This window comes from Macrotis lagotis, chromosome X (genome assembly GCF_037893015.1).
Source record: "Macrotis lagotis isolate mMagLag1 chromosome X, bilby.v1.9.chrom.fasta, whole genome shotgun sequence".
In the NCBI taxonomy this organism is placed as follows: domain Eukaryota; kingdom Metazoa; phylum Chordata; class Mammalia; order Peramelemorphia; family Peramelidae; genus Macrotis; species Macrotis lagotis.
In genome coordinates, this window is record NC_133666.1 from 518,953,854 (window position 1) to 518,980,360 (window position 26,507).

Here is a 26,507-nt window from a genome sequence, read left to right on the forward strand (position 1 = left end):
GATCTGACCAAAGACACCAACTCTAATTATGTCACTTAATTCAGGTTTGTTTAGGTATTCCCCCTCTGCAAAATGAGCTGCAGAAGGAAATGGGAAACCCCTCTAATATCCTGGTCATTAAAACCCCCAAGAGTCAGACACAATGAAAAATGATTGAACAATAAATTCTCTGCTTTAAACTGCTATTATTGAGGTGATGGATATAAAAGGTGGCATTAGCTCCTTCTGTGAGTCTCATAATGGGGCTATATCTGATGATACTGAAGGGCATTTTCGACCAGAGCTCTTGGTTAATACTTTGGTTCTTAAGATGGTGGCAGGGAGAAGAGGGACATGGGACTCTAATATGGTTTGGTCACTAAGTAGGAAGGACCACTCTTTCAGCAGGCTTAAAAGGAAAAAGTTTTCATTCTCTTTTCTCATCTGTGGGTAAGTTAGTCCCTGTGTTTTTCTTAGATTTCCAATGAAGGGGAGAGAGGGCTTTTGGTAATTGCTTAAATGACAAAATATGATATTAAAAGCATATACTTACTGGCCTAGATGAAGAGACAGGACATCAAATTTCTGGATATTCTTTTAATTTGTATTTCTTTCCTTAAACATAACAAACAGAGATGTGTATTTCTAGTCTTGGCAACTTTATCTTTACATCTAAATTTGACTCTTTTAATCTTTGTAATTGTCTATTCCCTCTCCCCTCTTAGCCCCCAAATCTTCCAGGTTTTGGGGATTATTTTTAAGATAAAAGGCTTATTTTTTACAGGATTATAGCTTTCCTCTTGATATGTTCATCTTCTTTTTTTTTCCTAATACTGTTCTACCTCCATTGGGGGGGGGGGGGGGGGGGGTTGTCATGCTAGATGCTTCTAAACTAGGAGCTTTGCTATCCAAACCCTAGTATCTCCCTAACAATGAAATCCTTCACCCACATCTGGACAAGAACTCATGTCTTCCAAAAACACATGAACTTTTGCTGGGACATCAAGTTGGCCTGGTGCAAGTAGTGATAAAAGACTAGACAACCATCCACCAAAGAAGGAAGAATGGCAGGAGTTTGATGTGTCCTTATTGTTCCTAGCCCAGATAGCAACCTCTCCTGTATTCCCCTTCCACTTTCAGCTCTTACCTGAAAATCTTCCTGCCTAGGATTCCCTCACTAGGGATATTTTTGATTGCATCTATCATGGCCCCTGGGTATCTAAAGTCACATTTTATGACCTTCCTTGTGTGAATTCCAATGCCTTGTCCTTATGAAGACCCACTGTATTTAGCATCACTGGCTAGGCAGTCTCCTGATAAAACCTTGAACTCCCAAAGGAGCTCCCATGGAATGGGATAACTTACATTCAATGCTTTTAGTTTTGTCCTCTGGGAGGAAAAAAAAGCTTTTCCAGTTTAAAAATCCCCAGTTTTTCCCAACTAATTCATGATCTTATATGATTTTATGGCTTTTTGACATCCTGATCCCTGTCTTGGAATGCTTTCTGATTTATAATATACCTTTTAAAATGTCACTTTTGGAACCATGGCAGATCTCAACAGGACTATCATCTCTTTATTCCTGGACACCAAATCTTAAAAAGAAGTTTAAAATATCTTTTTATTTTTAATATTTAAATTTTATTTAACTAACTTTAATATTTTTAATTCTAATATTACTAAAATTAATGCTTTTTTGGGGGGGGAATTTAAATAATTTTCCCCTCCCCTCCCTCCAATTATATGGAAGACACCAAACCCTTCTTGAGGTAACCTAAGATTACATTAGCTTTTTTTGGACTACTACTGACTCAAATGAAATTGAAGTTCACTAAAGTTCCTATATTTTTGTCTGCAAAAAAAAGTGTAAGACTTTATTGTTTTGATTATTCAAATTGCCTTGAGTGGTAATATAATGTAGGTTAGCCTAGAGGTAGGAAAACCTGAATGTCAGTACCACCTTTTGCATATTTCTGGGTCAGTCATTAAGCTTCTAGGGCACTTCTCTAATATTGACTTTACGTTGCCAAAAGAACTTGTACTGGAAGAGGGTATCTCTTCATCCAGGAGTTTCTTAATAACCTATTATCCCTTATTAGATCTAGCTTAACTTCTAATTTGTTGAAGTCTTTTTTGGATGCTGACTCCACTATCCAACTTGTTAGTCTATCCCTCCTATCTTGGTATCATCTTAAAATCTGATATGCATACCAACTATGCCCAGTTTAAGTCTTTGATTAGAATGTTAAATTGAACAGAGTGAGCACAATTCCCTTGGGGCATTTCACTAGAAGACTCCTTTCAAACTGATCTCAAACCATGAATGATTATTACAGTCTATTTGAACCCTCCCAAATCCAACTAACCATCATCTAGAATGAGAAACTTCTTTCAATTCTTTGCTCAAATTGAAATAAACTAAATCTACAGCATTTTCATCATGCACAAGTCTAGTAATTCTCTCAAACAAGGAGATCAGGTTAGTCTGGAAGAACTAGTTTCTGCTGGCTCTTTGTTATCACTGCTATCTCTTCTAGACATTCCCTTTTAGAATATGGCTGAAGCTAGACAGCTCAGTTTATGGAGTTCTGGGACTGCAAGTGTAGCCGATGGCTACTTGGGTTTGGTTCTGCCTATAAGGAATCATTATTCAGACTCGGGGAAAATAAGGGTAGAAATAAACAAAAATTTATCTAAAAAGGTTATAAGACATAGGAAGGGCTAGGGAGAGAGACAGAGAGAGATAAAAGAATAACCAAGCAGTATTGGCTGGGCCAAGGTCAGAGAAGATTACTGGCCCTGTACAGGAGTCCAGCTCAGGTTTTTATCTCTTGCCTCTCATCCAGAGAGTAAAAGGTGAACTAATTTCTCTTACTAGACCTATAATTAGGTAGAGGGTAAAGCCAAAGGAGATCAGAATACAAATTTTACATTAAATAATGAATCAATGGTATATTAAGAATGGGGGGGAGGTTCCTCCACCCCAAGCAGCTTTTAAGATTACAATTGTTTCTGTTACAATTATAATTCTCTACTTCTAGTCAATTTACATCTCAAGAATGGGTGGTTGTCAAAAACATCTCCATCCAAGTTCCACCTTCACAATCCTCTTCAACTTTCCCTTTCATCAGAAACAGAAGATCTGAGTTCAAATTCAGCCTCAAATACTTACTGACTACATGTCTATGGACAAGTTTGGTTAATCTCTTAACCTTAAGTCTTATTCTACTGGAGAAAAGTAAAAGGTAAACTATTCTAGTATCTGTGCCAAGAAAACCCTATGGATGAGTTCATGGACTCATGAAGAGTTGGACAGGACTGAAGGATGACTTCATGATATATATAACATTTTGCCAGGAATTGTGGTCTACAGTACTTAGATTCTATTTTCTTTATTATTTTCAAAATCAAGAAAATGATTGCCCTTCTCCAGGCCTACCATACCTTTCCCATCTTTATGATCTTTCAAAGATCACTGAAAATCCCTCTGCAGTCATATCTGATAGTTCTTTCTAAACACTTTTCCTGGAGTTTGTTGAGTGTGGTGATGAACTCATCAAGAACTGCATAATGCTTTTTAAATATAATCTGTCTATCTTAGGTTTCAACCTTCTGTAAAAGGATCTGATTAGAGGCATCCTTGACCAGTTTAATGAGTTCCTCAGTCAACTTAATGAAGGTGCAGGGCAAGACCTTTCAGGATCTTCCTGTGGAAATTCTGGTGCCTTATTTAGAGAATATAGGCAACTTGTCCCATCAGAACTGCCTTGAAGATAACTGGTTAGATGGGATTCATGAGGACAGACTTTGTCTTTAATCATGCTCTTTGAAAATGAACTGAAAAGCTAGTTGGGCATTTTAGGGACCCTCTTTTTGCTTCTCTACTTGTATTTTGCTTCCAGAGACCTGCAAAGCTGGTCAGGAGTGCAAAAAAGCTTCTTCCTTTCTTTTTCTTGGAGGAAATTGATTTCAACTTATTTGCTTATAGATAATCTGAGGGGGAGATCCAGAGAAGGAGCAAGTATGGTATAGTAGAAATTGCTAGATTTGAAAACAGAGGACTTGAGTTTAAATCCCAGCTTAAACATTTACTATCAGTTCTTCTGAAAATTGAAGGTTTAGACTAGATGAACTCTAAGTTCCCTTGCAACTCTCAGACTCTAATTCTATAAGACCTTAGTAGCCATTGGGGGCACAGAGTCCAGAAGAAACACTGGCAAAATCAGGTATGTTTGCACCCACCCACAGCCTGAGAGGGATCATCAGATCATAGATGTAGAATTGAGAAGTACTTCAAAAGTCAGTTCTATTCCCTTATTTTTGCAAATAAGAAACATACATCTGGGGAACACACACACACACACACACACACACATACACACACACACACACACACACACACACAGACATATATACATAGATACAATATAAATACTCCTAGTGGGGCCAGAGAGGGAAGTTGACCTTCAAAGGTTCAGTCTCTAGGATCAAACTTGGTCATTCTGAGCCTAGAGTATTCTGTGGTGTCCTGGGCCATAGGTGATAGATCTGTTAGCTACTTTTGTTCTGTACTTTTAGTTCCAAAGGTCATTCTCTTTGGCAGAAAAAAAAATCAGAAATGAAGTAAAGAGTGATTATCTCTGCCTCTTTTTTCATCATCCATTTTCTTTGTTTGATCTGCCCAGGGAGGGATCACATCTCTTCTTTGATCTTCCTCTATTTTTCAAGATAGCTTAAAAAAAATTCCTTCTTATTAGCCCTAGCTTTCCTCCACAGTCTCAGCTTATTCTGGGCTTTATGTACTTTTTATGTGCTTACCATTTTTTTCCTTTTAGAACTGTAGCACACATTAACATTTATCCCTTTTCAGCTGCACTTTCTTTTTGTCTATTAAAATCTAAGACAGTGGGAGGTCTTAACTGTATACATCAAAATATTTAGAGTAGTTCTTTTCATGATAGCAAATGATGGGAAACATAGTGGATGCCCAGTGATTAGTAAATGACTAGAGAGATTGTATTACATGAACATAAGGCAATATTACATGACAAAGTTCTTCTGTGGTTACCATTGGGGTTACCATAGCGCTGCAGCCATGGCCATCTGATATCCCATGGCCATGGGCCTCAACAAGGGCCACAAAGTTACCAAAAATGTTGCAAAGCCCTGACACTTCCACTACCCTGTGTGATTGATCTGGGAGATGTGTGGGTTTGCTCCTATGAGAGGTGGGCCATGGAATTGTTAAAGGTCTCCAAGAATAAGTGAGTCCTTAAGTTCATAAAAAAAAAAGGGTGGGAACTCACATTGGAGCCAAGAGGAAGAGAGAGGAGTTCAGTAATGTCCCAGCTGCCAGGAGGAAGGCTGCTGCCAAGAAGGACTAAACTGGACCCTGCCTTCCCCATTTACCCAATAAAGATCTGACATTAAAAAAAATTACATGACAAAAACAGAGAATCATGGAAATATATATGGACTGATACTAAGTGAAGTAAACAGAACTAGGAAAACATTATATACAATAACTCCAACAATGTAAGTGGTGAGAACAACAACAAGACATTCAAAACTGAATACCGACAGAATATAGAGTATATGTTTCGCCCCACAGAAAAAAATGAGAAGACATTTTTGCAGATGTCAGTCTCCATGAGTATGGAACACTGAAAATAAATTAGATTTTTTTTGACATGTTGATTAGTTTTGCTGATTTCCTCTCCCTCTATTTTTTTTAAGTATTTTTTTTTTTTTTGCAAGGCAAATGGGGTTAAGTGGCTTGCCCAAGGCCATACAGCTAGGTAATTATTAAGTGTCTGAGATCAGATTTGAACCCAGGTACTCCTGACTCGTGGGCCGGTGCTTTATCCACTATGCCACCTAGCTGCCCCTCTCTCTATTTTTTTAATTAAAAATATTTTTAATAAAAAAAAATCACTTTCCTTACTTGTGATCTGGTTAAAAAATGCATAGTTAAAACAAATTTTGACATTGACTATGTCAAAAATAAAACCTTATTATTTATTAAGAAGTAGATAACAGGGGCAGCTAGGTGGCGCAGTGGATAGAGCACCGGCCCACGAGTCAGGAGTACTTGAGTTCAAATGCGGCCTCAGATACTTAATAATTACCTAGCTTTGTGGTCTTGGGCAAGCCACTTAACCCCACTGCCTTGCAAAAACTAAAAAAAATAAAAGATTAGATAGCATATTTCATTGTGAGTTCTCTAGAATTGAAGTTGGTCATTTTAGAGATCAGAGTTCCTTATTTTTTGTTGTTGTATAAGGGATGCCTCTTTGAGAGAAGGGAAAAAAAAGTAACATAAGGAGAAATCTAGACAATATAAAAACAAAACACCACAGAATACTCTAGGTTCAGAATGACCAAGTTTGATCCTAGAGACTGAACCTTAGAAGGTCAACTTCCCCCTCTGACTGGTCAGGCCCACTAGGAGGATCTATATTCTATTTATATATATGTATATGCATATGTGTGTATGTGTGTGTGTTTGTGTGTATATTCCCCAGATGTATGTTTCTTCATCTGCAAAAATAAGGGAGTAGAACTGACTTTTGAAGTACTTCTCAATTCTACATCTATGATCTGATGATGATCCCTCTCAGGCTGTGAATGGGTACAAACAGAAAACCAAAATTTAATAAAAACAATTTATTAAAAAGAACAACAAAATCTAAGGCAGTTGTCAGAGCTTTAGCAATACTATTACAATGCTCATGTATCCACATTGATCTCTTTCAACAATTCCTATTTTTCTTATTAAATTTCTCATTCTTGAGAGTTTCCTATTATTTGCCAGGCTGCCTTTCCCTATAGATGTTAATATGTGGGAGCCTATTTATCCTTACTCTGAAATCTTTAAAATATGCTTTCCAAAAATCTAAGATATATATCAGACTACATCTGGCTTTCTTGACCTGTTTTACAAAATATAAGACTGATCTTTCACTTCCAAATTTTCTATGATTTTTACCCTTTTAACAGTTAACATTCATTTAACATGAAACCATGTTAAAATGTAAGAACAAAACCAATACAAACTTAAAAATTAACCAGATTGGGATTATTTGATATTTTCATTACACAACTGGGCATGTAAGTTACTGTGTAATAGCAATCTTATTAAATTATATGATGTTTTATTTTTTTTATTTTTTAGAATTTCACAAGGCAAATGGGGTTAAGTGGCTTGCCCAAGGCCACACAGCTAAGTAATTATTAAGTGTCTGAGGCTGGATTTGAACTCAGGTACTCCTGACTCCAGGGTTGGTACTCTATCCACTGTGCCACCTAGCCGCCCCCATATGAAGTTTTAAAATAAACTTTACTAGACAGTTATTTGTTCTGGGCAGAAATCCAAGACCTGAAATTAAACCAATACACTCCATTGTAACTTTAGAGGTGAAAAAAGATTAGTTATTCTCCAGAATGTTAAAAATTTATTTGATTAAAGAAATTATAACATTTTAAAAAGCAAAACCAACATTTAGTATGTGTTTTAGGGCCTACTTATAAAGATTCAGATTTTAAGGGAAAACAAAAGAATACTCAGAACAAAGAAAAATGTTAAAAACATGAACTTCTAGACAATTTAAAGCCACTGGGCAACATGTACCAACCTGGTGAATCAAGTACTAGGTTGGAAGAAATATAATTTGACTCTTGTTTCCAGCTGTATTGACTTGTTTTTAATTTGAAGAAGGCATTCCACTTCAATATTATTCATTTACAAAATGATCATATTTCTCTCTTTGACAAAGGGAGATATATTAAGGAGTGAGGCTATAAAGTGCTTTGATGTCTCAGGAAGGTTCTTTTTATAAGCTTGTACTCATACAATTTATGTTCCTTTTTGTGGAAAGTATTTCAGTCTTAGGACTGCTATTTTAATATTCCTCTACTATAATTCACTTTCAAATTCCCATAAATTAATTTATATAGGAATCTCGCCCTTTTTTTTTTTTTAAAGTGTGATAATTGTTTGGACTTAAGCTGAGTTTCTACTTAATGGTTTTGTGGCTGGTTTTGGTCCTGACCTGCGATTGCTTCCTTGTGGGGAATTCCCTTTCTTGCCTTCTTCCAGAATACATGCAAAGCAGCAATTTATATAGTCCATGTTTTTGTCCTCGTTTTTAACGTTTTTCTGTATTCTGAGTATTCTTTTGTTTTCTCTTAAGATCTGAATTTTTATAAGTAGGCCCTAAAACACATACTAAATGTTGAGTTTGCTTTTTAAAATGTTCCAAGTACAGAGTTGCCGAGGACACCATGAGATTCAACTGGGAGCAACCTCAAAAGCCATCTCTAGTCCAGCCCCCTCATTTTACAGACGAAGAATCCGGGGCCCCAAGAACAGCAAGTGAGTCGTCAAAGGTTGGCAAGGTAGTCAAAAACGCCCAAGACAGAATGCATTCGGGACTTTATGAATTCACTAAGCCATTCAGGCCTTAATGTATGAAAAGAGTCAAAGTTTACGGACTGGGGCTGCGTGGGAAGCCTGGACGTCTGTCGTCGGGTACAATTCGCTCGTTTTACAGGTGAGGACGCTGAGGGCAGGCGGGCTGCGACTGCACAAGGTCCAGTGCAAGCCCCCCCTTTGCACGGTAGGAACTCTTAGTACATTTGGCCACGGTGCACTCGGCGCTGCTTCCTCAACTTCGGCCGCCGGGCGCCTCCGCCTGGGCAGCCGGGGAGGGGGCAGAGGCGCGGGCGGTCCAGGCCGGGGGGGCGGCGCCGCGGCCCTTCCCTACGCAGAGGCCAGCGCGGAGGGGCGGCAGCCACAAAAGAAGGGAAGCGGGCGGGGGAGGGGGCTGGAAGAAGGCGGGCCCGGGGAGCCGGGGCCGGCCGGTGCGCGCCGCGCGCCCGGGGGCAGCCGGGGGGGGGGGGGGGCTCGCGCCTGCGCACTCGGGCGAGGCGACAACCGCCGGCCGCCCCGCCCCGCGCTCCCACGCACTGACCACAGCGCCTCCCGCCGCGGCGCGTCCGCACGCCCGGCCCCCGGCCCCTCCCGGATCTCGCGCTCTTTGGCCGCGGCTCCGCCCCGCCCCGCCGCGCTCCCCCTCCGCCGCCCCTCCCCCTCGGTGCTAGCGCCGCCCGCGCGCTACGTCTTGCGCCGGCGGCCTCGGGGCAGCGGCGGCGGCGGCGGCAGTAGTGGGGGCTCGGCGGCGGCGGCGGCGGCGCGACCTCCTCCTCCTCCTCCTCCTCCTCCTCCTCCTCCTCTCCTCCTCCTCCTCCGCCTCCACTCTCGCGCGCTCCTTCTCCCTCCGGCGCTCGCGCCACCGCCGAGCTCGAGCCGACGTTCTTTCTCTCGCCCCCCGCCCCCCGCCCCGATTCTCAGCCCGGTCTCTCCTCGGCTTCCCCTCCCCCACGAGCCCCCCAACCGCCGCGCTCACCCCCTCGGCGGCGCGCGGGCCCGGCCGCCTGCTTCCGGGGAGAGGGGGGTGGGGACGGACGGACGGACGGACCGACGGACTGGGCCGGTGCTGGCAGCGCCCCCGGGGAGCAGGGCAGCAGGCGGCGGCGGCGGGGGCGTGAGCCTCGGCGGGGTCGGGATGTCCGGGCAGCAGCCGCAGCCCCAGCAGCATCCGCAGCAGCAGCCGGTCGCGGCAGCCGCCGCAGCGGCCCCGGCCGCGGGGGTCGTCCTGCCGGCCCCCGCCCCCGCTAGCGCCGGCTCCTCTCCGGCCGGCCCCGCCGCGGCCCCGGGCGGGGGAGCGGGCGGCGGCGGGGTGGGGGCCGCGGCGGCCGCGCTGCTCCTGCACCCCCCGCCGCCGCCGCCGCCCCCGGCCGCCGCGGCCCCGCCGCCGCCGCCGCCGCCGCCTCCCCCGCCCCCGGCCGCCGCCGCCCCGGCCGCCGCCGCCCCCGGGCCGGCCGCCGCGGCCCAGCCGGCCGCCGCGGGGAGCAGCGCCCCGGCCCCCTTCCCCCACGGGGACCCGGCCCTGAACGAGCAGGAGAAGGAGCTCCAGCGGCGGCTCAAGCGTCTCTACCCGGCGGTGGACGAGCAGGAGACGCCGCTGCCCCGGTCCTGGAGCCCCAAGGACAAGTTCAGCTACATCGGCCTCTCCCAGAACAACCTGCGGGTCCACTACAAAGGTAACTGGCCCCGGGCCGGGCGGCCCTCCCGCGCCCAGCCCGCCACTTCCGTGTTTTTGTTTTTCTTCCCCTGCCGCGCTCGTGGGCCGAGTGTCCCCGGTTCGGGGCTGGTGGGTGGGGGCCGGCCGGGCCCGAGGGGCCGGGAAGGTGAGATTGAGGGGGGGGAAAGGAAAGCCGGCGTGTTTACCCCGAGCCCAGACGCGGTCATCTCCGCCGCGGGCACAGGACTCTCGAGAGGATCCGGAAAGGAAACATTTTGACAACCTCCCTTAAAGTAGAAGAAACTTATATCTTGGGTGTTTGGTTACATTGTTCCCCCAGGGTCCTCCCTTTAATTATTTTGGTGGAGGGATAAGAGAATCTTAAGTATTATTACTTATCTAAGGAGGTCAGGAGCACGAAGGAGGCCCGAAGTAGGCCAGAAATTGTTGAGAAAAGGAAGAATCAAGGGCACAAGTTCCGAAGTCGACATATTTCATCAGCCCCATAGGGAAGTGTCAAGAAGGTGAAGCCACAAAAACAAGTCTTAGTCGTTGAAAGCCAAGAGAAAAAGGAATGGCATAAAACCATCCAGACTCTCATATTGATATAGGCCGTGTGGTGGAGGCCGGACTATTAAACGGGAGAGTCTTGTGTAATCCACATTACGACGTGACATGGGTGAGATGTGCCTGTCAGACTCGGCCCCGCAAAACAAAGCTTTCTGGAAAGTGGCCGTGCGCAAGATTGTATCCTGTGGGGGAGAGGGTTTGAAATGACCCGACCCGGCCACAGCAAATGAGAGCCGACCTATTTTTTAAAACCCATTTAACAGTAAAGATCTGGAAAGAAATCTGTGCTTTAGGCCCAAGACCTGAAATAAGAGCTTACATATTCAAAACAGCCTCTTTTTGATTGGCTGCAATGGGAGGGCCTTGATGGAATCCTAGTTAGATGAATGTGGAGGGCAAAAACAACTTTGTGGTTAAATCCTTAAAGTATACAGGGAGAAACTTGAGACAGACCTCTGATAAAAAAGTTAATGTTTAATCATAAATCATGAACATAACTGTCATGATTTGGCTGAATTGAGAAGACCTATTTACATTAAATTTGAAAATTGATTTTCGCCTTTTTCCTCTTACCATAACTCTTGAGAACATTGCCAACTTAAAATATTACATTATAAATTTTAGAATGTTATACTAGTTATTTCACTTCTGTTTTTATTACTGTGGTTTTGTGCTATATGTATACGGTCTTTATCTTTGATATAACTTACAAAGAAGTTTCATAAGTTGGACTTGATAAATTCTCATTTCTATTAAAAACTTTTATTGATGGGAAAATATAAGTATGTTTGCCAGTTAGTGTGGTATGGTCAAAAGGAACACTGGAGTCTGTTGATGTTAGCTATTACTGCAGGTTTTTTCATTTCTGTGATCCTGAGCAAGTAATGGAGTTTTTCTGGGGACTTTTACTGACTTTAGTTTCTTTAACTTATGCATAAATATTGTTTTAATTCTTTAGATCAATTTTAATAGCTATCTTAAATGTGAATAATGAAAATGCATATTTTATGTGCATTTTATGAGGTCAAAAAAACCATGTAAAACATGGTACTTCTGGTTTTTGGTTTTTTTTTTTAACTGTTACAATACCAAGATCCAATTTCTAGAAACTTTTAAGTAACAAACTTGTTTCCAAAGGACTACATTTTGTTTGACCTATGCTTTTTCCTTCTGTAATCTTCCTTTTTTCCCTTTCCCCATTTTCTTCCTTTACTTCCATCCTTTTTTCTCCTTACTTTTCCCTCTACTCATATCCTTTCTCCCATTTATTGTCTCTGTTGCTTGTCATTCCTCTGTGAGTCTGGATAAAAAAAATGTAAAATTTAAGTCGGCAATTTTGCTTAGTAGCAAAAGAAGAGAATAATGCAGAAGTGTTGTGGACAATTTTAGAATATCCTTTATGTAGAGAAAAGCAATTTAAAGATGAAATTGTACTTGAGTTAATATATTATTGTTTTTTCTAGAATTTCACCTACCATTGGGATAGTTTTGCATGTTTTTAAATTCCAAAAGCTGTTATCACACCTTTTTTCCAGCATGGGGCTCCCTTATTCTGCACTTAAGACTGGGTCTAATAAATAAGGACTGGGAATGTGTATTTGGAAATTCTTAAGTGAACCCTGCCAGACTCTTTTCCAAAGTTGATTTCATTGCCTGGTCTGTGACTAACCACTGGGGTTGTATTTTTATAGAAATGTGGCCTATGCATGGCATTCCCTTAATTGCTGATTGAGAAGTAGGACTAAATCCTTTTACTTAAGCACTAAAACTAAAGTTTATTATGTTTCATTTAACTCTTTGTAACATTTATCGTTACTGATAGATTAGATTTGAGAGGTTATCTGTTGAATTAGCCTTTCAGAAAACTTGAAACAGAACATATTTTCAATTTTTCTTAGACAACAAAACTTTAAGTAATATTTTTCTGTTTATTAAATTAAATTAAATTTTCCCCTGGTTTACATGCAAAAACAAGTTTCAGCATTCACTTTTAAAAGCTTGAGTTCCAAATTCTCTCTCTTCCTCCCATCCCAGTCCCCCTCAAAAGAATATTATTTTTCAAATTATTATTTACCTGTAGTTTAACTGGAACCTTCTTGATTTGTATGTCTGTCACCTTAATGCTTCAAACCTATATACTCTAATAGGATAGAGATGTTTAAAGAATAATTGATTAGAAATATTACCCACACCAGGATAGTTAGTAATTATTTTTCAGATTGGTCAATTTTTTCCAAAGCTCAATTACTAGGCAAAAAGTCAAAGGGTAAATGGGAAAGCCTTCACTATGGATTAAATACTGATTTCAAGTGATAAATAATATGAGACAGTGTATACTCAGATTAACTTGGACTATGAAAATGAGTTTTCACACTAGAGGAAACATAGTCAAAAGACCAACTTGGGTAATTTTATGAGATAGTGAGGCAGGCTTCTGTAAAGAACTCAGTGACATTTGACTATATATTTTTTACATTTATTGCTTTTCTTCCCTCACCTCTCCTTTAGTAATTTAATACTTTTGCACCCTAGATGGATGAAGGAGTGGAAGAAATTTTCCTTGAATTGAGTGGTTAGAAGTAAAACCTTTGTGAAATCCTGTTTTGGAAAGTGATTAGTTTCAACAGGCAGGTGAACTAGGTAACATCACTTAATAATTGCATGGTTTAAAAATGGCTGGAGCCCATGGTCAAAGGGTATTCATGTTAAGAAAAACTCTTTCGTTAAATGAATGAATTTTTACTCTTCCTCTGAAAAACTTTCATTTAAGTGTGTGGGCATGTAGTATTCACATGTACATTTATACACACTTAAATGAGAGATACATATACTATAGATGTAATAGAATTTTTATGTTCAGGTTTTAAAAATTCCTAAAAAAAAAAAATCTGAAATTAAGTGAGAGGGCAATAAATTGATACTCAAAGAGGTTCCAATACAAAAATCTTTCATAAATTCTTATAATAGTTACTATAAATTGTAATTGATAGCTGCATTGATTGAATACAGGACATTCAAATAATACTTTTTTAGAACTTTTTAAACTGTTTCTTCTTGTCTGTCTAGAATAGAAGAAAAAATGTTTAGCAGAGTGTATACATAATGGTTTTAAACATAGTCATTGCATGAAAAAGATCGATATCCTGTAGGAGAATGTCATTTCTTGTTGAGCAGAGAGTAGGGAGGAGTTATTCTTTATTCCACAGACTGAAGGAATGAGAGTTCGCTTTAGCTTTGTGTGTGTAATGATTTTCCATGGATGTGCCAAGATTGTCCCTTTTTCTCCAAGGGTGGAATTTTTCTGATTTCCAGGTTCACATAGACTGAGCCTTTATCTTTTAAGTGCCATCTCTGTTAAATAATTTGGTTAAAATTAGGATTTTTATCCTCAGAGATGAATTTCCTTCCTTGCATTACTATTTGTTATGTGAAATTCCATTTGGGGCTCGGAATTTCACAATAGTTCAGAATATTTCATAACATGATATATGAATTAAAGCCTCCAAAGCTTACAATCAAAGAAATTCAGATCAGCTTTTCATTTCAAATCTAGAAAGGCATGAGGGAGTTGATTGCCAGTAGCAAAGGGTTTCTGGCATTAAATATCAGTGAAGATTGGTGAATACTATTTTATAACCTGAAGATTATTTCAAAGTTTTTCGTTTTTCCTCTTGAAGAGGACTGAGAGAGTGGCTTCTTTTCTCCTGCAGTATTTTTACTTCTTTCATTCCTCATCCTCTATCTCCTACCCAGCTTATTTCTAGTTTCAGCTTCTTTCACCTTAATATTAACTGCTGCTATTTCTACTACAGTGGCTATACTTTCCTATCTATCTCAGAGTACTAACTACCTTTTCCTCAGAGAAATATGATGAACAATCCCTTGTCTTCTAAGCCCTGAATAAAAGTGCCAATCATAGTTTCCATCATTGCCTATTATGAATTTTTTAGACAATTTTATACATCTTTCTAACTTTTTTTTGCTGTCCTGAAGACTAATTTTTCTAGGAAAAAATGAATTTTTACTTATTGTAGAACAATTAAAATGAACAAGATATCTAGTTTACATAGGTTTTGTGAGATGATAAGGAATGCAGGGAAGATAAGACAGGAACATTAATTTGTCAAGTGCTGTGACCAGGCTTTAGTTCATATAATCTGAAAATGACAAATTTTTAGGTTATTGTTTGGTGCCATTTTTGCATGGCAAATGAAAGTTTGGAAGTATTGAATGCTTGAATGTCTATGTTAGTCAAATGTTTCTTTTAAGCTTGGGAAATTCCTAGTGGTTTGGTTTTTTTAGTATGAATTATATAAGATTTTTATTGATCCCTCAGTGGAAAATTAGGTCTATAAGAGAAAGTTGAGAACTTTGACAGTCCAAAAGAAAGAATAGAGATTAGACCTCAGTGCTCTTCCAGCTTTAATGATGTTAAAGGCCATTTAGTTCAGCTCCCTTATTTTCCAGATGTAGAAACCATAGGCCAAAGGGGGTGAAAGTGTGATATTCCTGAGGTCACATAGTTAGTAATAGAGGCTGGATAGATAACCAGGACTCGTTCCTGTTGTACCAATGGTCCTGAAAGATAATGTTGTCTGTTATCACATTTTTGCCATGGTGTAATTGTTGGACAGGTAAGTGGCACAGTGGATAGAGCCCTGGCCCAAAGTCCTGAGTTTGAATATAGTCTGAGACACTTAACCAGCTGGGTCACCTTGGGCAAGTCACTTAACCCTGATTGTCTCAGTTTCCTCATTTGTAAAATGAACTGGAAAAGGAGATGTTTTTGCTAAGAAAAGGGGGGGGGCAACAAAAGAAGTTCTTTTGAAGATTACATGTGTTTTAATGATATTCTGTGTTTATTTGGTAATGAGAAGATTCAGACTATAAGATGGTCCTAAACATTAAAATGAAGATTTTAAGAATTTTTTTTTCAGAATACTATATTTTGGGGGGGGGAAGCACATATTTCTCTCCTGAGAAAGTTGGTCTTCCTGACCAACATTTTGGTATTTAAATATTGAAGATACTGATCTGTATCTATAGTTTAAGTATAGTATCGTGACAAAAATATGACTCTTAAAGGTAATAGAAAGGAAGATTTTCTTAGTGAATAAAATTATTAGGACTTTAACATTAATAGGAAAAATAATGATTTTTTTCTAGTGATGGTACTGTTTTTCCTTTAAAAAACATTTGAAAGAAGTTAAGACTAATGCCTTGAAATGTGCACTAGTCCTAAATTAATAACAATTACAGATCTCTTACATTTTACATTTTACCTTGAGCGAGTAGGATGAGGAGAGGTAGGAGTGAGGTTTTATCTGGAGGTCACTGAGCAGGACTAGTACTCATCATTCACTTTTTAAAAAAAAATATTTCAGGCAATGGGGTTTGAGTGATTTGCCCAAGGTCACACAGCTAGGCAATTATTAAGTGTTTGAGGTCAGATTTGAATTCAGGTCCTGACTCTAGGGCCTGTGCTCTATCTACTGCACCACCTAGTTGTCCCAGGACTAGTATTCATCAAGACAAATGTTGCCATACCACTTCCAAGCCTTCCAAGCCTTCCTTGACCTATCTCCAGATCTTCCTGTTTATTTTTAGCTCAGGTTATGGAATCAGATTCAGGCCACACCAACTACTGAAAGCAATTGGCACATATCCAGTGAGTGCAGGATCCTTTTTTGTGTATGTATTTTAAGATGACAGGAGGTGTTTAGAAGTATAGCAATCTTAAAATTGCATCAAATTCTTTTTAGTGTCCTGAGCAGTTTCTTTATATATTTATGACCAGTTAATGATATTCAAGCCTAGTTTGGAGCTTGAGACTTGGCATTACAATAAAACAATCCTATTTTATTAGAACCTTAAAATTTTCAGTTGTGAAATGGAAATGGCTGATTTTCAACAGAATCTAGATTTTATTGGAGGTATGTGGATAATAGAGCAAGCTAATAGGTTGGACTGATGTTTTGGTACAATCTGTTTTCCCCCCATGCTTATAAGAGATCTTAGCAGAATTAACTATATTAAGGTGCCAAAGCTATTTTTCCTAAACATAGTTATGACCATGTTACTCTGCTAGTTAATAAACTCCAGTGGCTTCTTATTGCCTTAGGTTAAACTATAAATTTTTTTGCTTGATATTCAATGCTTTTCACAATTTGGTCCTAACCTACCTTTCTAACATAACACATCCTTTTTCACACATGTTAAAGGTACATACAAATTGGCCTTCTCATTGTTCTTTGTACATAGCACTTCAGCTCCCCACTTGGTGCCTTAGCACTGGCTGTCTATCAACAAACACTTATTTTATTTTTTTAATATTTTATTTTCTAATTATATATGATAGTAGTTTCTACCTATCATTTTTTTGCTAAGGTTTTGAATTTTACAACACCCCCCCCCCCGCAGTCTGATAATCTTTACATTGTTTCCTTGCTATACATTGATCAAAATGGAATGTGTTGAGAGAAAAAACATATCCTTGAGGAAAAAATAAAATATTAGAGATAGCAAAATTATGTAGTACATAAAGGCAACTTTTTTTTTAATTGAAGGTAGTAGTCTTTGGTCTTTGCTTTCAGTTTTTTTTGAATTTCATAATTTTTTCCCCCAATCTTACTTCCTACCCCCCACAGAAGGCAATCTGATATCTTTATATTGTTTCCATGCTATACATTGATCAAAATTGAATGTGTTGAGTGAAATCATATCCTTAAGGAAAAAATAAAATAAAATAGCAAAATTACATAATAAGATACTTTAAAAAGTCTTTGGTCTTTGTTTAAATTCCACAATTCTTTCTTTGGATACAGATGGTATTCTCCATTGCAGATACTCTAAAATTGTCCCTGATTGTTGCACTGATTAAATGAACACGTCCATTAAGTTTGATCATCATCTCCATGTTGCTGTAAGGATGTACAATGTTCTGGTTCTGCGCATCTCACCCAGCATCAGTTCATGCAAGCCTTCCCAGGTTTCTCTGAAATCCCATCTCTCCTGGTTTTTAATAGAATAGTAGTGTTCCATATCATACATCACAATTTGTTTAGCCATTCTGCAATTTATGGACATTAACTCAATTTCCAATTCTTTGCTACCACAAACAACTGCTATGAATATTTTTGTACAAGTGAATATTTTATCCTTTTTCATTCTCTTCAGGGTATAGACCTAGTAGTAGTATTGCTGGATCAAAGGGTATGCACATTTTTTATTGCCATTAGAGTGAAATTCCAAATTGCTCTCCAGAAAGATTGGATGAGTTCACAGCTCCACCAACAATGTATTAGTGACCCAGATTTCCCACATCCCTTCCAACATTGCTTACTATCCTTTCTGGTCATATTGACCAATCTCAGAAATATGAGGTTGGCACCTCAGAGATGCTTTCATTTGCATTTCTCTAATCAGTAATGATAGGGAGCAATTTTTCATATGATTATAGATAGCTTTATTTCCTCATCTGTAAATAGCCTTTGCATATCCTTTGACCATTTAGCAGTTGGGGAATGGCTTGTTGTTGTTGTTGTTGTTGTTGTTGTTGTTGTTGTTGTTGTTGTTGTTTTATAAATTTGACTCCATTCTCTATATATTTGGAAAGGAGTCCTTTGTCAGAAATACTAGTTGTAAAAATTCTTTCTCAGTTTACTGCATTCCTTTCAATCTTGGTTACTGTGGTTTTGTTTGTACAAAAGCTTTTTAATTTAATGTAATCAAAGTTATTTAATTTGTTTTTAATGATGTTCTCCATCTCTACCTTGGTCGTACTGCTACCCCTTTCCATAGATCTGACAGGTAAACTATTTCTTGATCTCCTAGTTTGCTTATGTTATCTTTTATGTCTAAATCCTGCACCCATTTTTTTCTTATCTTGGTATAAGGTGTGAGATGTTGGTCTAATCCAAGTTCCTGCCATACTGACTTCCAATTTTCCCAACAGTTTTTATCAAAGATAGAGTTCTTATCCCAGAAGCTAGGCTCTTTGGGTTTATCAAATCCTTTCCTGCTGTCTCTTTTGCACCTAGTCTATTCCACTGATCCACCACTCTATTTCTTAGCCAATACCAGACAGTTTTGATGACTGATGTTTTATAATTTTAGGTCTGGTAAAGCTAAGCTGCCACCTTTTGCACTTTTTTTCCATTAAATCCCTTGATATTCTTGACTTTTTGTTTCTCCATATGAATTTACTTTCAATTTTTTTTTTTAGCTCATTGAAGTAATTTTTTGGAAGTTTGATTGGTAAGGCACTAAATAAGTAGCTTAATTTAGGTAGAATTGTCATTTTTATTATATTAGCTTGGCCTATCCATGAGCAGTTGATATTTGTTGTCCAATTATTTAAATCTGATTTTATTTGTGTGAAAAGTGTTGTGTAGTTGTTTTTATAGTTTCTGAGTCTGCCTTGGGAGGTAGACTTCCAAGTATTTTATATTGTCTGAAGTTACTTTGAATGAGATTTCTATTTCTCGCTCTTGCTGCTTGTATCTTGCTATAATATATAGAAATAATGAGGATTTATGTGGGTTTATTTTATATCTTGTGACTTTCCTAAAGCTGCTAATTGTTTCTAGTACTTTTTAGATGATTTTTTTAGGATTCTCTAGGTATACCATCATGTCATCTGCAAAGAGTGAGTTTTGTTTCTTCCTTCCCAGTTTTAATTCCTTCAATTTCTTTTTCTTCTCTTATTGCTGAAGCTAACATGTCTAATACTATATTGAATAGTAGGTGGTGATAGTGGGCATCCTTATTTCACCCTTGATCTTATTGGAAATGTCTCTAGCTTATCCCCATTGCATATATTGCTTGTTGATAGTTTCAGATAGATACTGCTTATTATTCTAAGGAACAATCCATTTATTCTTAGGCTCTCTAGTGTTTTTAGTAGGAATAGGTACTGTATTTTGTCAAAGGCTTTTTTCAGCATCTATTGAGATAATCATATGATTTCTGTTAGGTTTGTTATTGATAGTGTCAATTATACTAACAGTTTTACTAATATTGAATCAACCCTGAATTCCTGGGATAAGTCCTACTTGGTCATAGTGTATTATCCTAGTGATAACTTCCTGTTATTGTTTTGCTAAGATTTTATTTAAGATTTTTGCATCCATATTAAGGAAATTGATCTAGAATTTTCTTTCTCAGTTTGGTTAGATAATCAACACCATATTGGTGTCATAGAAGGAGTTAGGCAGAGTTCCTTCTTCACCTATTTTCCCAAAGAGTTTATATAGAACTGGAACCAGTTGTTCCTTAAATCTTTGTTTTTTAGGGGTTTTTTTGCAAGACAGTGGGGTTAAGTGACTTGCCCAAGGTCACACAGCTAGGTAATTATTAAGTGTCTGAGGCTGCATTTGAACTCAGGTACTCCTGACTCCAGGGCCAGTGCTCTATCTGCTGTGCCACCTAGCTGCCCTTGTTCCTTAAATGTTTTATAAAATTCACTTGTGAATCCATCTGGCCCTGGAGAGTTTTTCTTAGGAAGTTCAATGATGGCTTGTTGAATTTCTTTTTCTGAGACAGGGTTATTTAGATATTTAATTTCCTCTTCATTTAACCTTGGGCAACTTATATTTTTGAAAATGTTCATCCATTTCACTGAGATTATCAAATTTATTGGCATACAGTTGGGCAAAATAATTCCGAATTATTGCTTTAATTTCCTCCTTATTGGTGGTGAGTTTACCTTTTTTCATTTATGATACTAGTAATTTGGTTTTCTTTTTTTTTCATTAAATTAACCAAATGTTTGTCAATTTTGTTGTTTTTTTCCATAAAACCAACTCTTGGTTTTATTTATTATTAGTTCAATAGTTTTCTTTGGATTTTATTAATTTCTCCTTTAATTTTTAGAATTTCTAATTTAGTATTTAATTGGGAGTATTTAAGTTGCATGCTTAGCTCATTGATTTCCTCTTTCTCTGTTTTATTCATGTAAGCATTTAAAGATATAAATTTTGATATGTTATCTTGTTATTGTCATTTTCTAGGATGAAATCTTAAATTCTGCCTATGATTTGTTGATTGATCCACTTATTATTTATTTTTTTTTGCAAGGCAAATGGGTTAAGTGGCTTGCCCAAGGCCATACGGCTAGGTAATTATTAAGTGTCTGAGACCGTATTTGAACCCAGCAACTCCTGACTCCAGGGCCGGTGCTTTATCCACTGAGCAACCTAGCTGCCCCCACTTATTCTTTAAAATGAGTTTATTTAGTTTCTCTTAGGTCTTTGTCTCCATTACCCATTATTGCACATGATTGCATTATGATCTGAGAAGGAAGTATTAAGTATTTCTGCCTTCCTGCATTTGATTATAAGGTTTTTATGTTCTTAGTAGTTCATGGTCAATTTTTGTGTTAGTGCCAGGTACTGCAGAAAAAAAAGTATATATTCCTTTCTATCCCCATTCAATTTTTTTTTTTAGGTTTTTGCAAGGCAAATAGGGTTAAGTGGCTTGCCCAAGGCCACACAGCTAGGTAATAAGTGTATGATACCGGATTTGAACCCAGGTACTCCTGACTCCAGGCCGGTGCTTTATCCACTGTGCCACCTAGCCACACCCCATCCAAAAGTCTATCATGTCTAGGTTTTCTAGCATTCTATTTACCTCCTTAACTTCCTTCTTGTTTATTTTATGGTTTGATTTATCTAGATCTGAGAGAGGGAGGCTGAGGTATCCCACTAGTAGAGTTTTACTGTCTATGTCTTCCTGTAACTCATTCAGCTTCTCTAAGAATTTGGATACCATGGAAACAATGTAAAGACTAACAGATTGCTTTCTGTGGGGGGTGGGGGGGAGGGAAGCAAGATTAGGGGGAAAATTGTAAAATTTAAAATATTTCTTAAAAAAGAATTTGGATGCTATAGCACTTGGTGCATACATATTTAGTATTGAAATTGCTTCATTATCTGTGGTACCTTTTAGGAGGATATAGTTTCCTTCCTTATCTCTTTTAATGAGATCTATTTTTGTAGCTGCTTTGTCTGAGATAAGGATTGTTACCCCCTGTCTTTTTCACTTCAGCTAAAGCAAAATAAATTCTGCTTCAACCTTTTACCTTTACTCTAATGTATTCCTCTGCTTCAAATGAGTTTCTTATAAGTAGCATATTATAGGATTCTGGTTTTTAATCCACTCTGCTATTCGCTTACTTTTGTGGGAGAGTTCATCCAATTCGCAGTCAAAGTTATAATTACTTATTTTTTATTGCCCCCTCTGCTATCTTCCCTCTGTATTTTCCCCCTTTTTCCTCCTTATCCATATTCCCCACTATTTTGCTCCTGAATACAATCTCCTTCAGTGTGTTTGCCCCCTTATATCCACCCCCTCCCCTTTCTCTTTGCCCTTTCTTCTCCTTCCCTTCCTCTTTTCCTCCTTCCACCCCCTTTCCCCTTTTAATATTTGAAAGGTAAGATAAATTTCTTAAGAGTATGTTTATGTTAATCCTTCCTGATGAGAGTAAGATTCAGGCAGTTCTCACCTCCTACCCTCTTCCCCTCTATTGCAATAGGTCCTTTGTATCTCTTCATGTAATATGATTTACCCAATTCAATCTCCCCTATCCTGTCTGTCTGTCTGTCTCTCTCTCTCTCTCTCTCTCTCTCTCTCTTTTTTTAAGGTTTTTGCAGGGCAAACGGGGTTAAGTGGCTTGCCCAAGGCCACACAGCTAGGTAATTATTAAGTGTCTGAGACCAGATTTGAACCCAGGTACTCCTGACTCCAAGGCCGGTGCTTTATCCACTACGCCACCTAGCCGCCCGAAGATAGTGTTTTTAAATCATTCCATCAGACAGGTCATGAATGTCCATTACTTCTGGCTAAGTATGTTCTCTCTAAATAGAGTTACAATTCTCAAGAATTCTGAGAATCTTTCTCCCAGGTGGGTATATAGCCAGTTTTCATCTTATTGGATAGCAGTTTTTTTCTTTTCCCATTTTTCCCTTTTCATGTCTCTCTTGCATCTCCTATTTCAAGTCCAAATATTCTATGCAGCTCTGGTCTTTTCATTAGGATAAGTTGGAAGTCTTCTATTTCATTAAATGTCCATCTTTTCCCTGGAAGAGAAGGCTCAGTTTTGCTGGATAGTGAATTCTTGGCTGCATTCCAAGCTATCTTGCTCTTTAAAATGTTGTTTTCTATGCCCTTTGATCCCTTAAGGGTGATGCAGTCAGGTCCCATGTAATCCTTACTGTGGCTCCTTGGTATCTAAATTGTTTCCGTCTGGCTGTTTGCAGTATTTTCTCTTTTATCTGATAGTTTTGAAATTTGGCCACAACATTCCTTGGTGTTTTCATTTTGGGATCCCTTTCAGGAGGGGAGCAATATATTCTTTCAATAACTATTTTTGCCCTCTGGTTCCAATATCAGGGCAATTTTCTTTCAATAGATCCTGAAATATTGAGCCCAGGCTTTTTTTAATTCTCAATGTTTTCAGGAAATCCAGTGATTTTTAAATTGTCTCCTGGATCTACTCTCTAGGTCTGTTGTTTTCCTATGAGGTATTTTATTACTTCTAGTTTTTGACTTTTTTTGGTTTTGTTTAACAGATTCTTGTCTTATGAAGTCATTAGTTTCCATAGATTCCAGTTTCTTTTAGAGATTTATTTTCTTCATTTAACTTCTGCAACTTCTTTTCCAATTGGTCAATTCTATTTTTGAAGGAGTTTTCCATTTACCCAAGTGTATTTTCCAAGGATTTGTTTTCATGTAGCAGGTTGTTAATTTTCTTGTGTTTCTTTTCCCAATTTTCCCAATTGATTTTTAAATTCTTTCCTGATCTCTTCTTAGAAATCTTTCTGGGCTGGAGACCAATTCATATTCTCAGAAATTCTAGTTCTCTCTGAGTTGGGATCTTTGTCTTCAAGGGAGCTTTTGATGGACCACCCATTCCAATGGCTTTTCTTTATTCTCCTAGGATCTTGTGTTGGGGGAGGAGTTGGTTTACATAATAATGGAGTTGAAATCCCTAGAGGCTTATTAGCTCACTGGGCTTAGAATGCCACATGGGCTGGCCAGTAGGGGGTGCTAGAGACTTCTCTCTGTTGTGTCTGTTAACTTGATTTGTGACCCACTCCCTAGACCTGGGGGAGTGTGGGGAGCAGCAGGGTTTGATTTATGTTTGAACAATATGTGCTGAGCTTTCAGGCTATATAGTTAATCTCCTTATTATTCACTCAATACCGAGATAGATCTGCTGCCCATGCCCACACCTGAGCTTGGTGGGGTTGTTATTGTGTTTGTTTTATGAAGTCCCTTTCTTGCACAGGGATGGGGGTGGGTGGCTCAACTGGAAATATGGGGACTCCAAATATGTGGCCTGTAGCCCTGGTCTTCCAGACCAGCCAAGCTGACCAGATTGATGTCTAGCTGCTACCATTGGAGCTCTCTTACCTGCTACTCATACAACCAATGTGGCTGTTCTCAGGTTAATCCACGTGTCTCACCTGTGCTGGCTCTCAGCTTTCTGCCCCCCCCCCCCCCCCCCCCCCCCCCCCCGCTTGCCCTTGCTCCCCTGAGATAGACCTCGTTGGTAGATGTTCTCCTAGGTTCATTTTCTGGGTATTGTAGATCTAAATTCTGTTCTGTTGGTTTATATTAGTTCTGAGGGAAAGCCAGTGCCAGGCTTTTCTCCACCATCTTGGCTGGAAGTCAGCAAACATTTATTTAATGACTGCTGTGTACCAAGAACTGTGCAAGGTGTTAGGGAAGAGAATACAAAGAAGAAAATGTCCTGCAGTCTTAAGGAACTTTTTAACATTCTTTTTGGGGAGACACAAAGTAAGCAGATATTCTATTCAGAATAAGCACAAAGGTAACAGATTGATACAAAATATCTACAGTAAATACAAGTTAAGGAGAGAGACGGGCACCAACAGTTGGGACCGGGTTGAGCATCAAGGGGGTACCGGAGTTGCATCTTGAAGGAGGAAAAGAATTTCATAAGATGAAGGTCAGGGGAAAGAACATCAAAGTGTAAAGGATGACCCAATGCAAAGGCAGAGAGGCTAGAGAAAACATGCCTGAGAGAAAGAAAGTCCAGTTGGACTAGACTGAAGGGTGAATGGATAGCAACAGGAAGGAGGAATGCCACAATCATTAGGGAAGGCTTTAAAAGCCAGACAGAAGAATTGATTATTGGTTCTAGAGTTAGGAATTTAGAAAGAAGTCTTTTTCTTTTTTTTTAAATTTTCATTTTTTTAGCTTATAATGCATCTTATTTTTTTCCAGTTACATGTAAAGATAATTTTTGTAAGATTTTGTAATTTCAGATTTATCTTTCTCCCTTACTTTCCCTTCCAACCTTCCCACTATAGCAAACAATCTAATACAGGCTTTACATGTACAGTCATGTTGAACATCTTTCTACATTAGTCAAGTTGTGAAAATAGTCAGTTTCTATCTACATTCAGATTCCATACTTTACCTCTGGATGATAACATCACTAGTCTTTTGGAATTGTCTTGGATATCATCTTTCTGAAAACATCTAAATCTATCCTAGTTGATTTTCAAATTTGTTTTGCTGTTAGAGAAGGGTGGAGTTTTTAACAGTCAGATTTGTATTTCAGAAAAAGTACTTTGACAGTTTTGTGTAGAGGATGGATTAGAGTGGGAAGTAATTTAAGACAGGAAGTCTAATTAAGAGACCGTTGCAATAATACTGCTATGAGGGCCACAACTAAGGAAAGAAATGAGTTGAAATGTTGCCTGAGATATCTCTGGGACTTCGAGTTGGGGATGTCCAGTAGATATTTGATGATTTGGAGCTGAGGGAAAGCTTAGTAGTAGATGGTGGGGAGGGAAGGAATTGAATAAAGAACACTAAGAATTTAGAATAGATTCTTTCCTTTTTTTTTGAATGTTTTACTTTTTCAATTATGTGCAAAGATAGTTTTCAACTTAAAACTTTTTGTAAGCTTTTGAGTTCCACATTTTTCTATCTTCCTCCCTGGCCCCTCCCCTCCTCATGATTGTAAATAATCTGATATGTATTATAGATGCATAGTCATGTTTAACATATTTCTGTATTAGTTATGTTGTGAAAGAAGAATCTGAACTAAAGGGGAATAAAAACAATGAGAAAAGGGCAAAAACATCTTCCCAATCATTGGGTCAGAGAGTACTTTTTTTTTGTTTTTGGTTTGTTTGTTTGGTTTTGGTTTTTACAAGGCAATGGGGTTAAGGGACTTGCTTAAGTAAGTATTAAGTGTCTGAGGTCCTCTTTGAACTCAGGTCTTCCTGACTCCAGGTGTCCACTGTGCCCCACCCTAACTGCCCCTACTTTCTTTTTTTTTCTTATCTTATAAATATTTTGTTTTCCAATTACATTCTATGGTAGTTTCTACCAATAAATGTTTTTGTGGTTTTGAGTTTTACAGTTTTTCTGCCTCACTTCCCTCCCCACTCCCCTAACAATAGAAGGCAATCTGATATAGGCTATACATTTGCATCCATGTTATGCATGGATTAAAATTAAACTTTGTGTGAGAGAAGAATCAGATTCAAAAGGAAGAAAGAAAACAGATAACAAAATTACATATTACATAAGACAACTTTTAAAAATTGAAGATAATAAGCTTTGATCTTCATTTAAACTCCACATTTCCTTTCTGGGTACTGATGGTATTCTCCATCACAGCTTCCCTAAAAGTCTTCCTGATTATTGCAGTGATAGAATGCCTCTCCTACTTTCAAATCACCTAGTATCTATTGAGTATGTTAGCTCTTCCTCTAGACTGCAAGTTTCTTGACTGCAGAGACTGTTGTGCTTTTCTTTGTACAAGGCACAAATCAGGTACTTTATATTGATTTTATAGTAACATTAAAAGAGACTTAATTTTGCTAATCTGAT

At 38.8% G+C, this 26,507-nt stretch overlaps 1 protein-coding gene and 1 pseudogene across 1 annotated transcript in view; both read left to right on the forward strand.

The window, feature by feature from the left end:
- Nucleotides 1-5,071: 5,071 nt before the first annotated feature.
- On the forward strand, nucleotides 5,072-5,363 carry LOC141501135 (large ribosomal subunit protein eL36-like; annotated as a pseudogene).
- Nucleotides 5,364-9,250: 3,887 nt separating this feature from the next.
- Nucleotides 9,251-26,507, forward strand: part of RANBP9 (RAN binding protein 9) — a 106,899-nt gene continuing 89,642 nt past the window's right edge. The window contains exon 1 of the mRNA XM_074207662.1: nucleotides 9,251-10,083. Coding sequence (XP_074063763.1) covers nucleotides 9,546-10,083 — 538 coding nt within the window. The 5' untranslated portion in view covers nucleotides 9,251-9,545. The remainder of the gene's footprint in view (nucleotides 10,084-26,507) is intronic.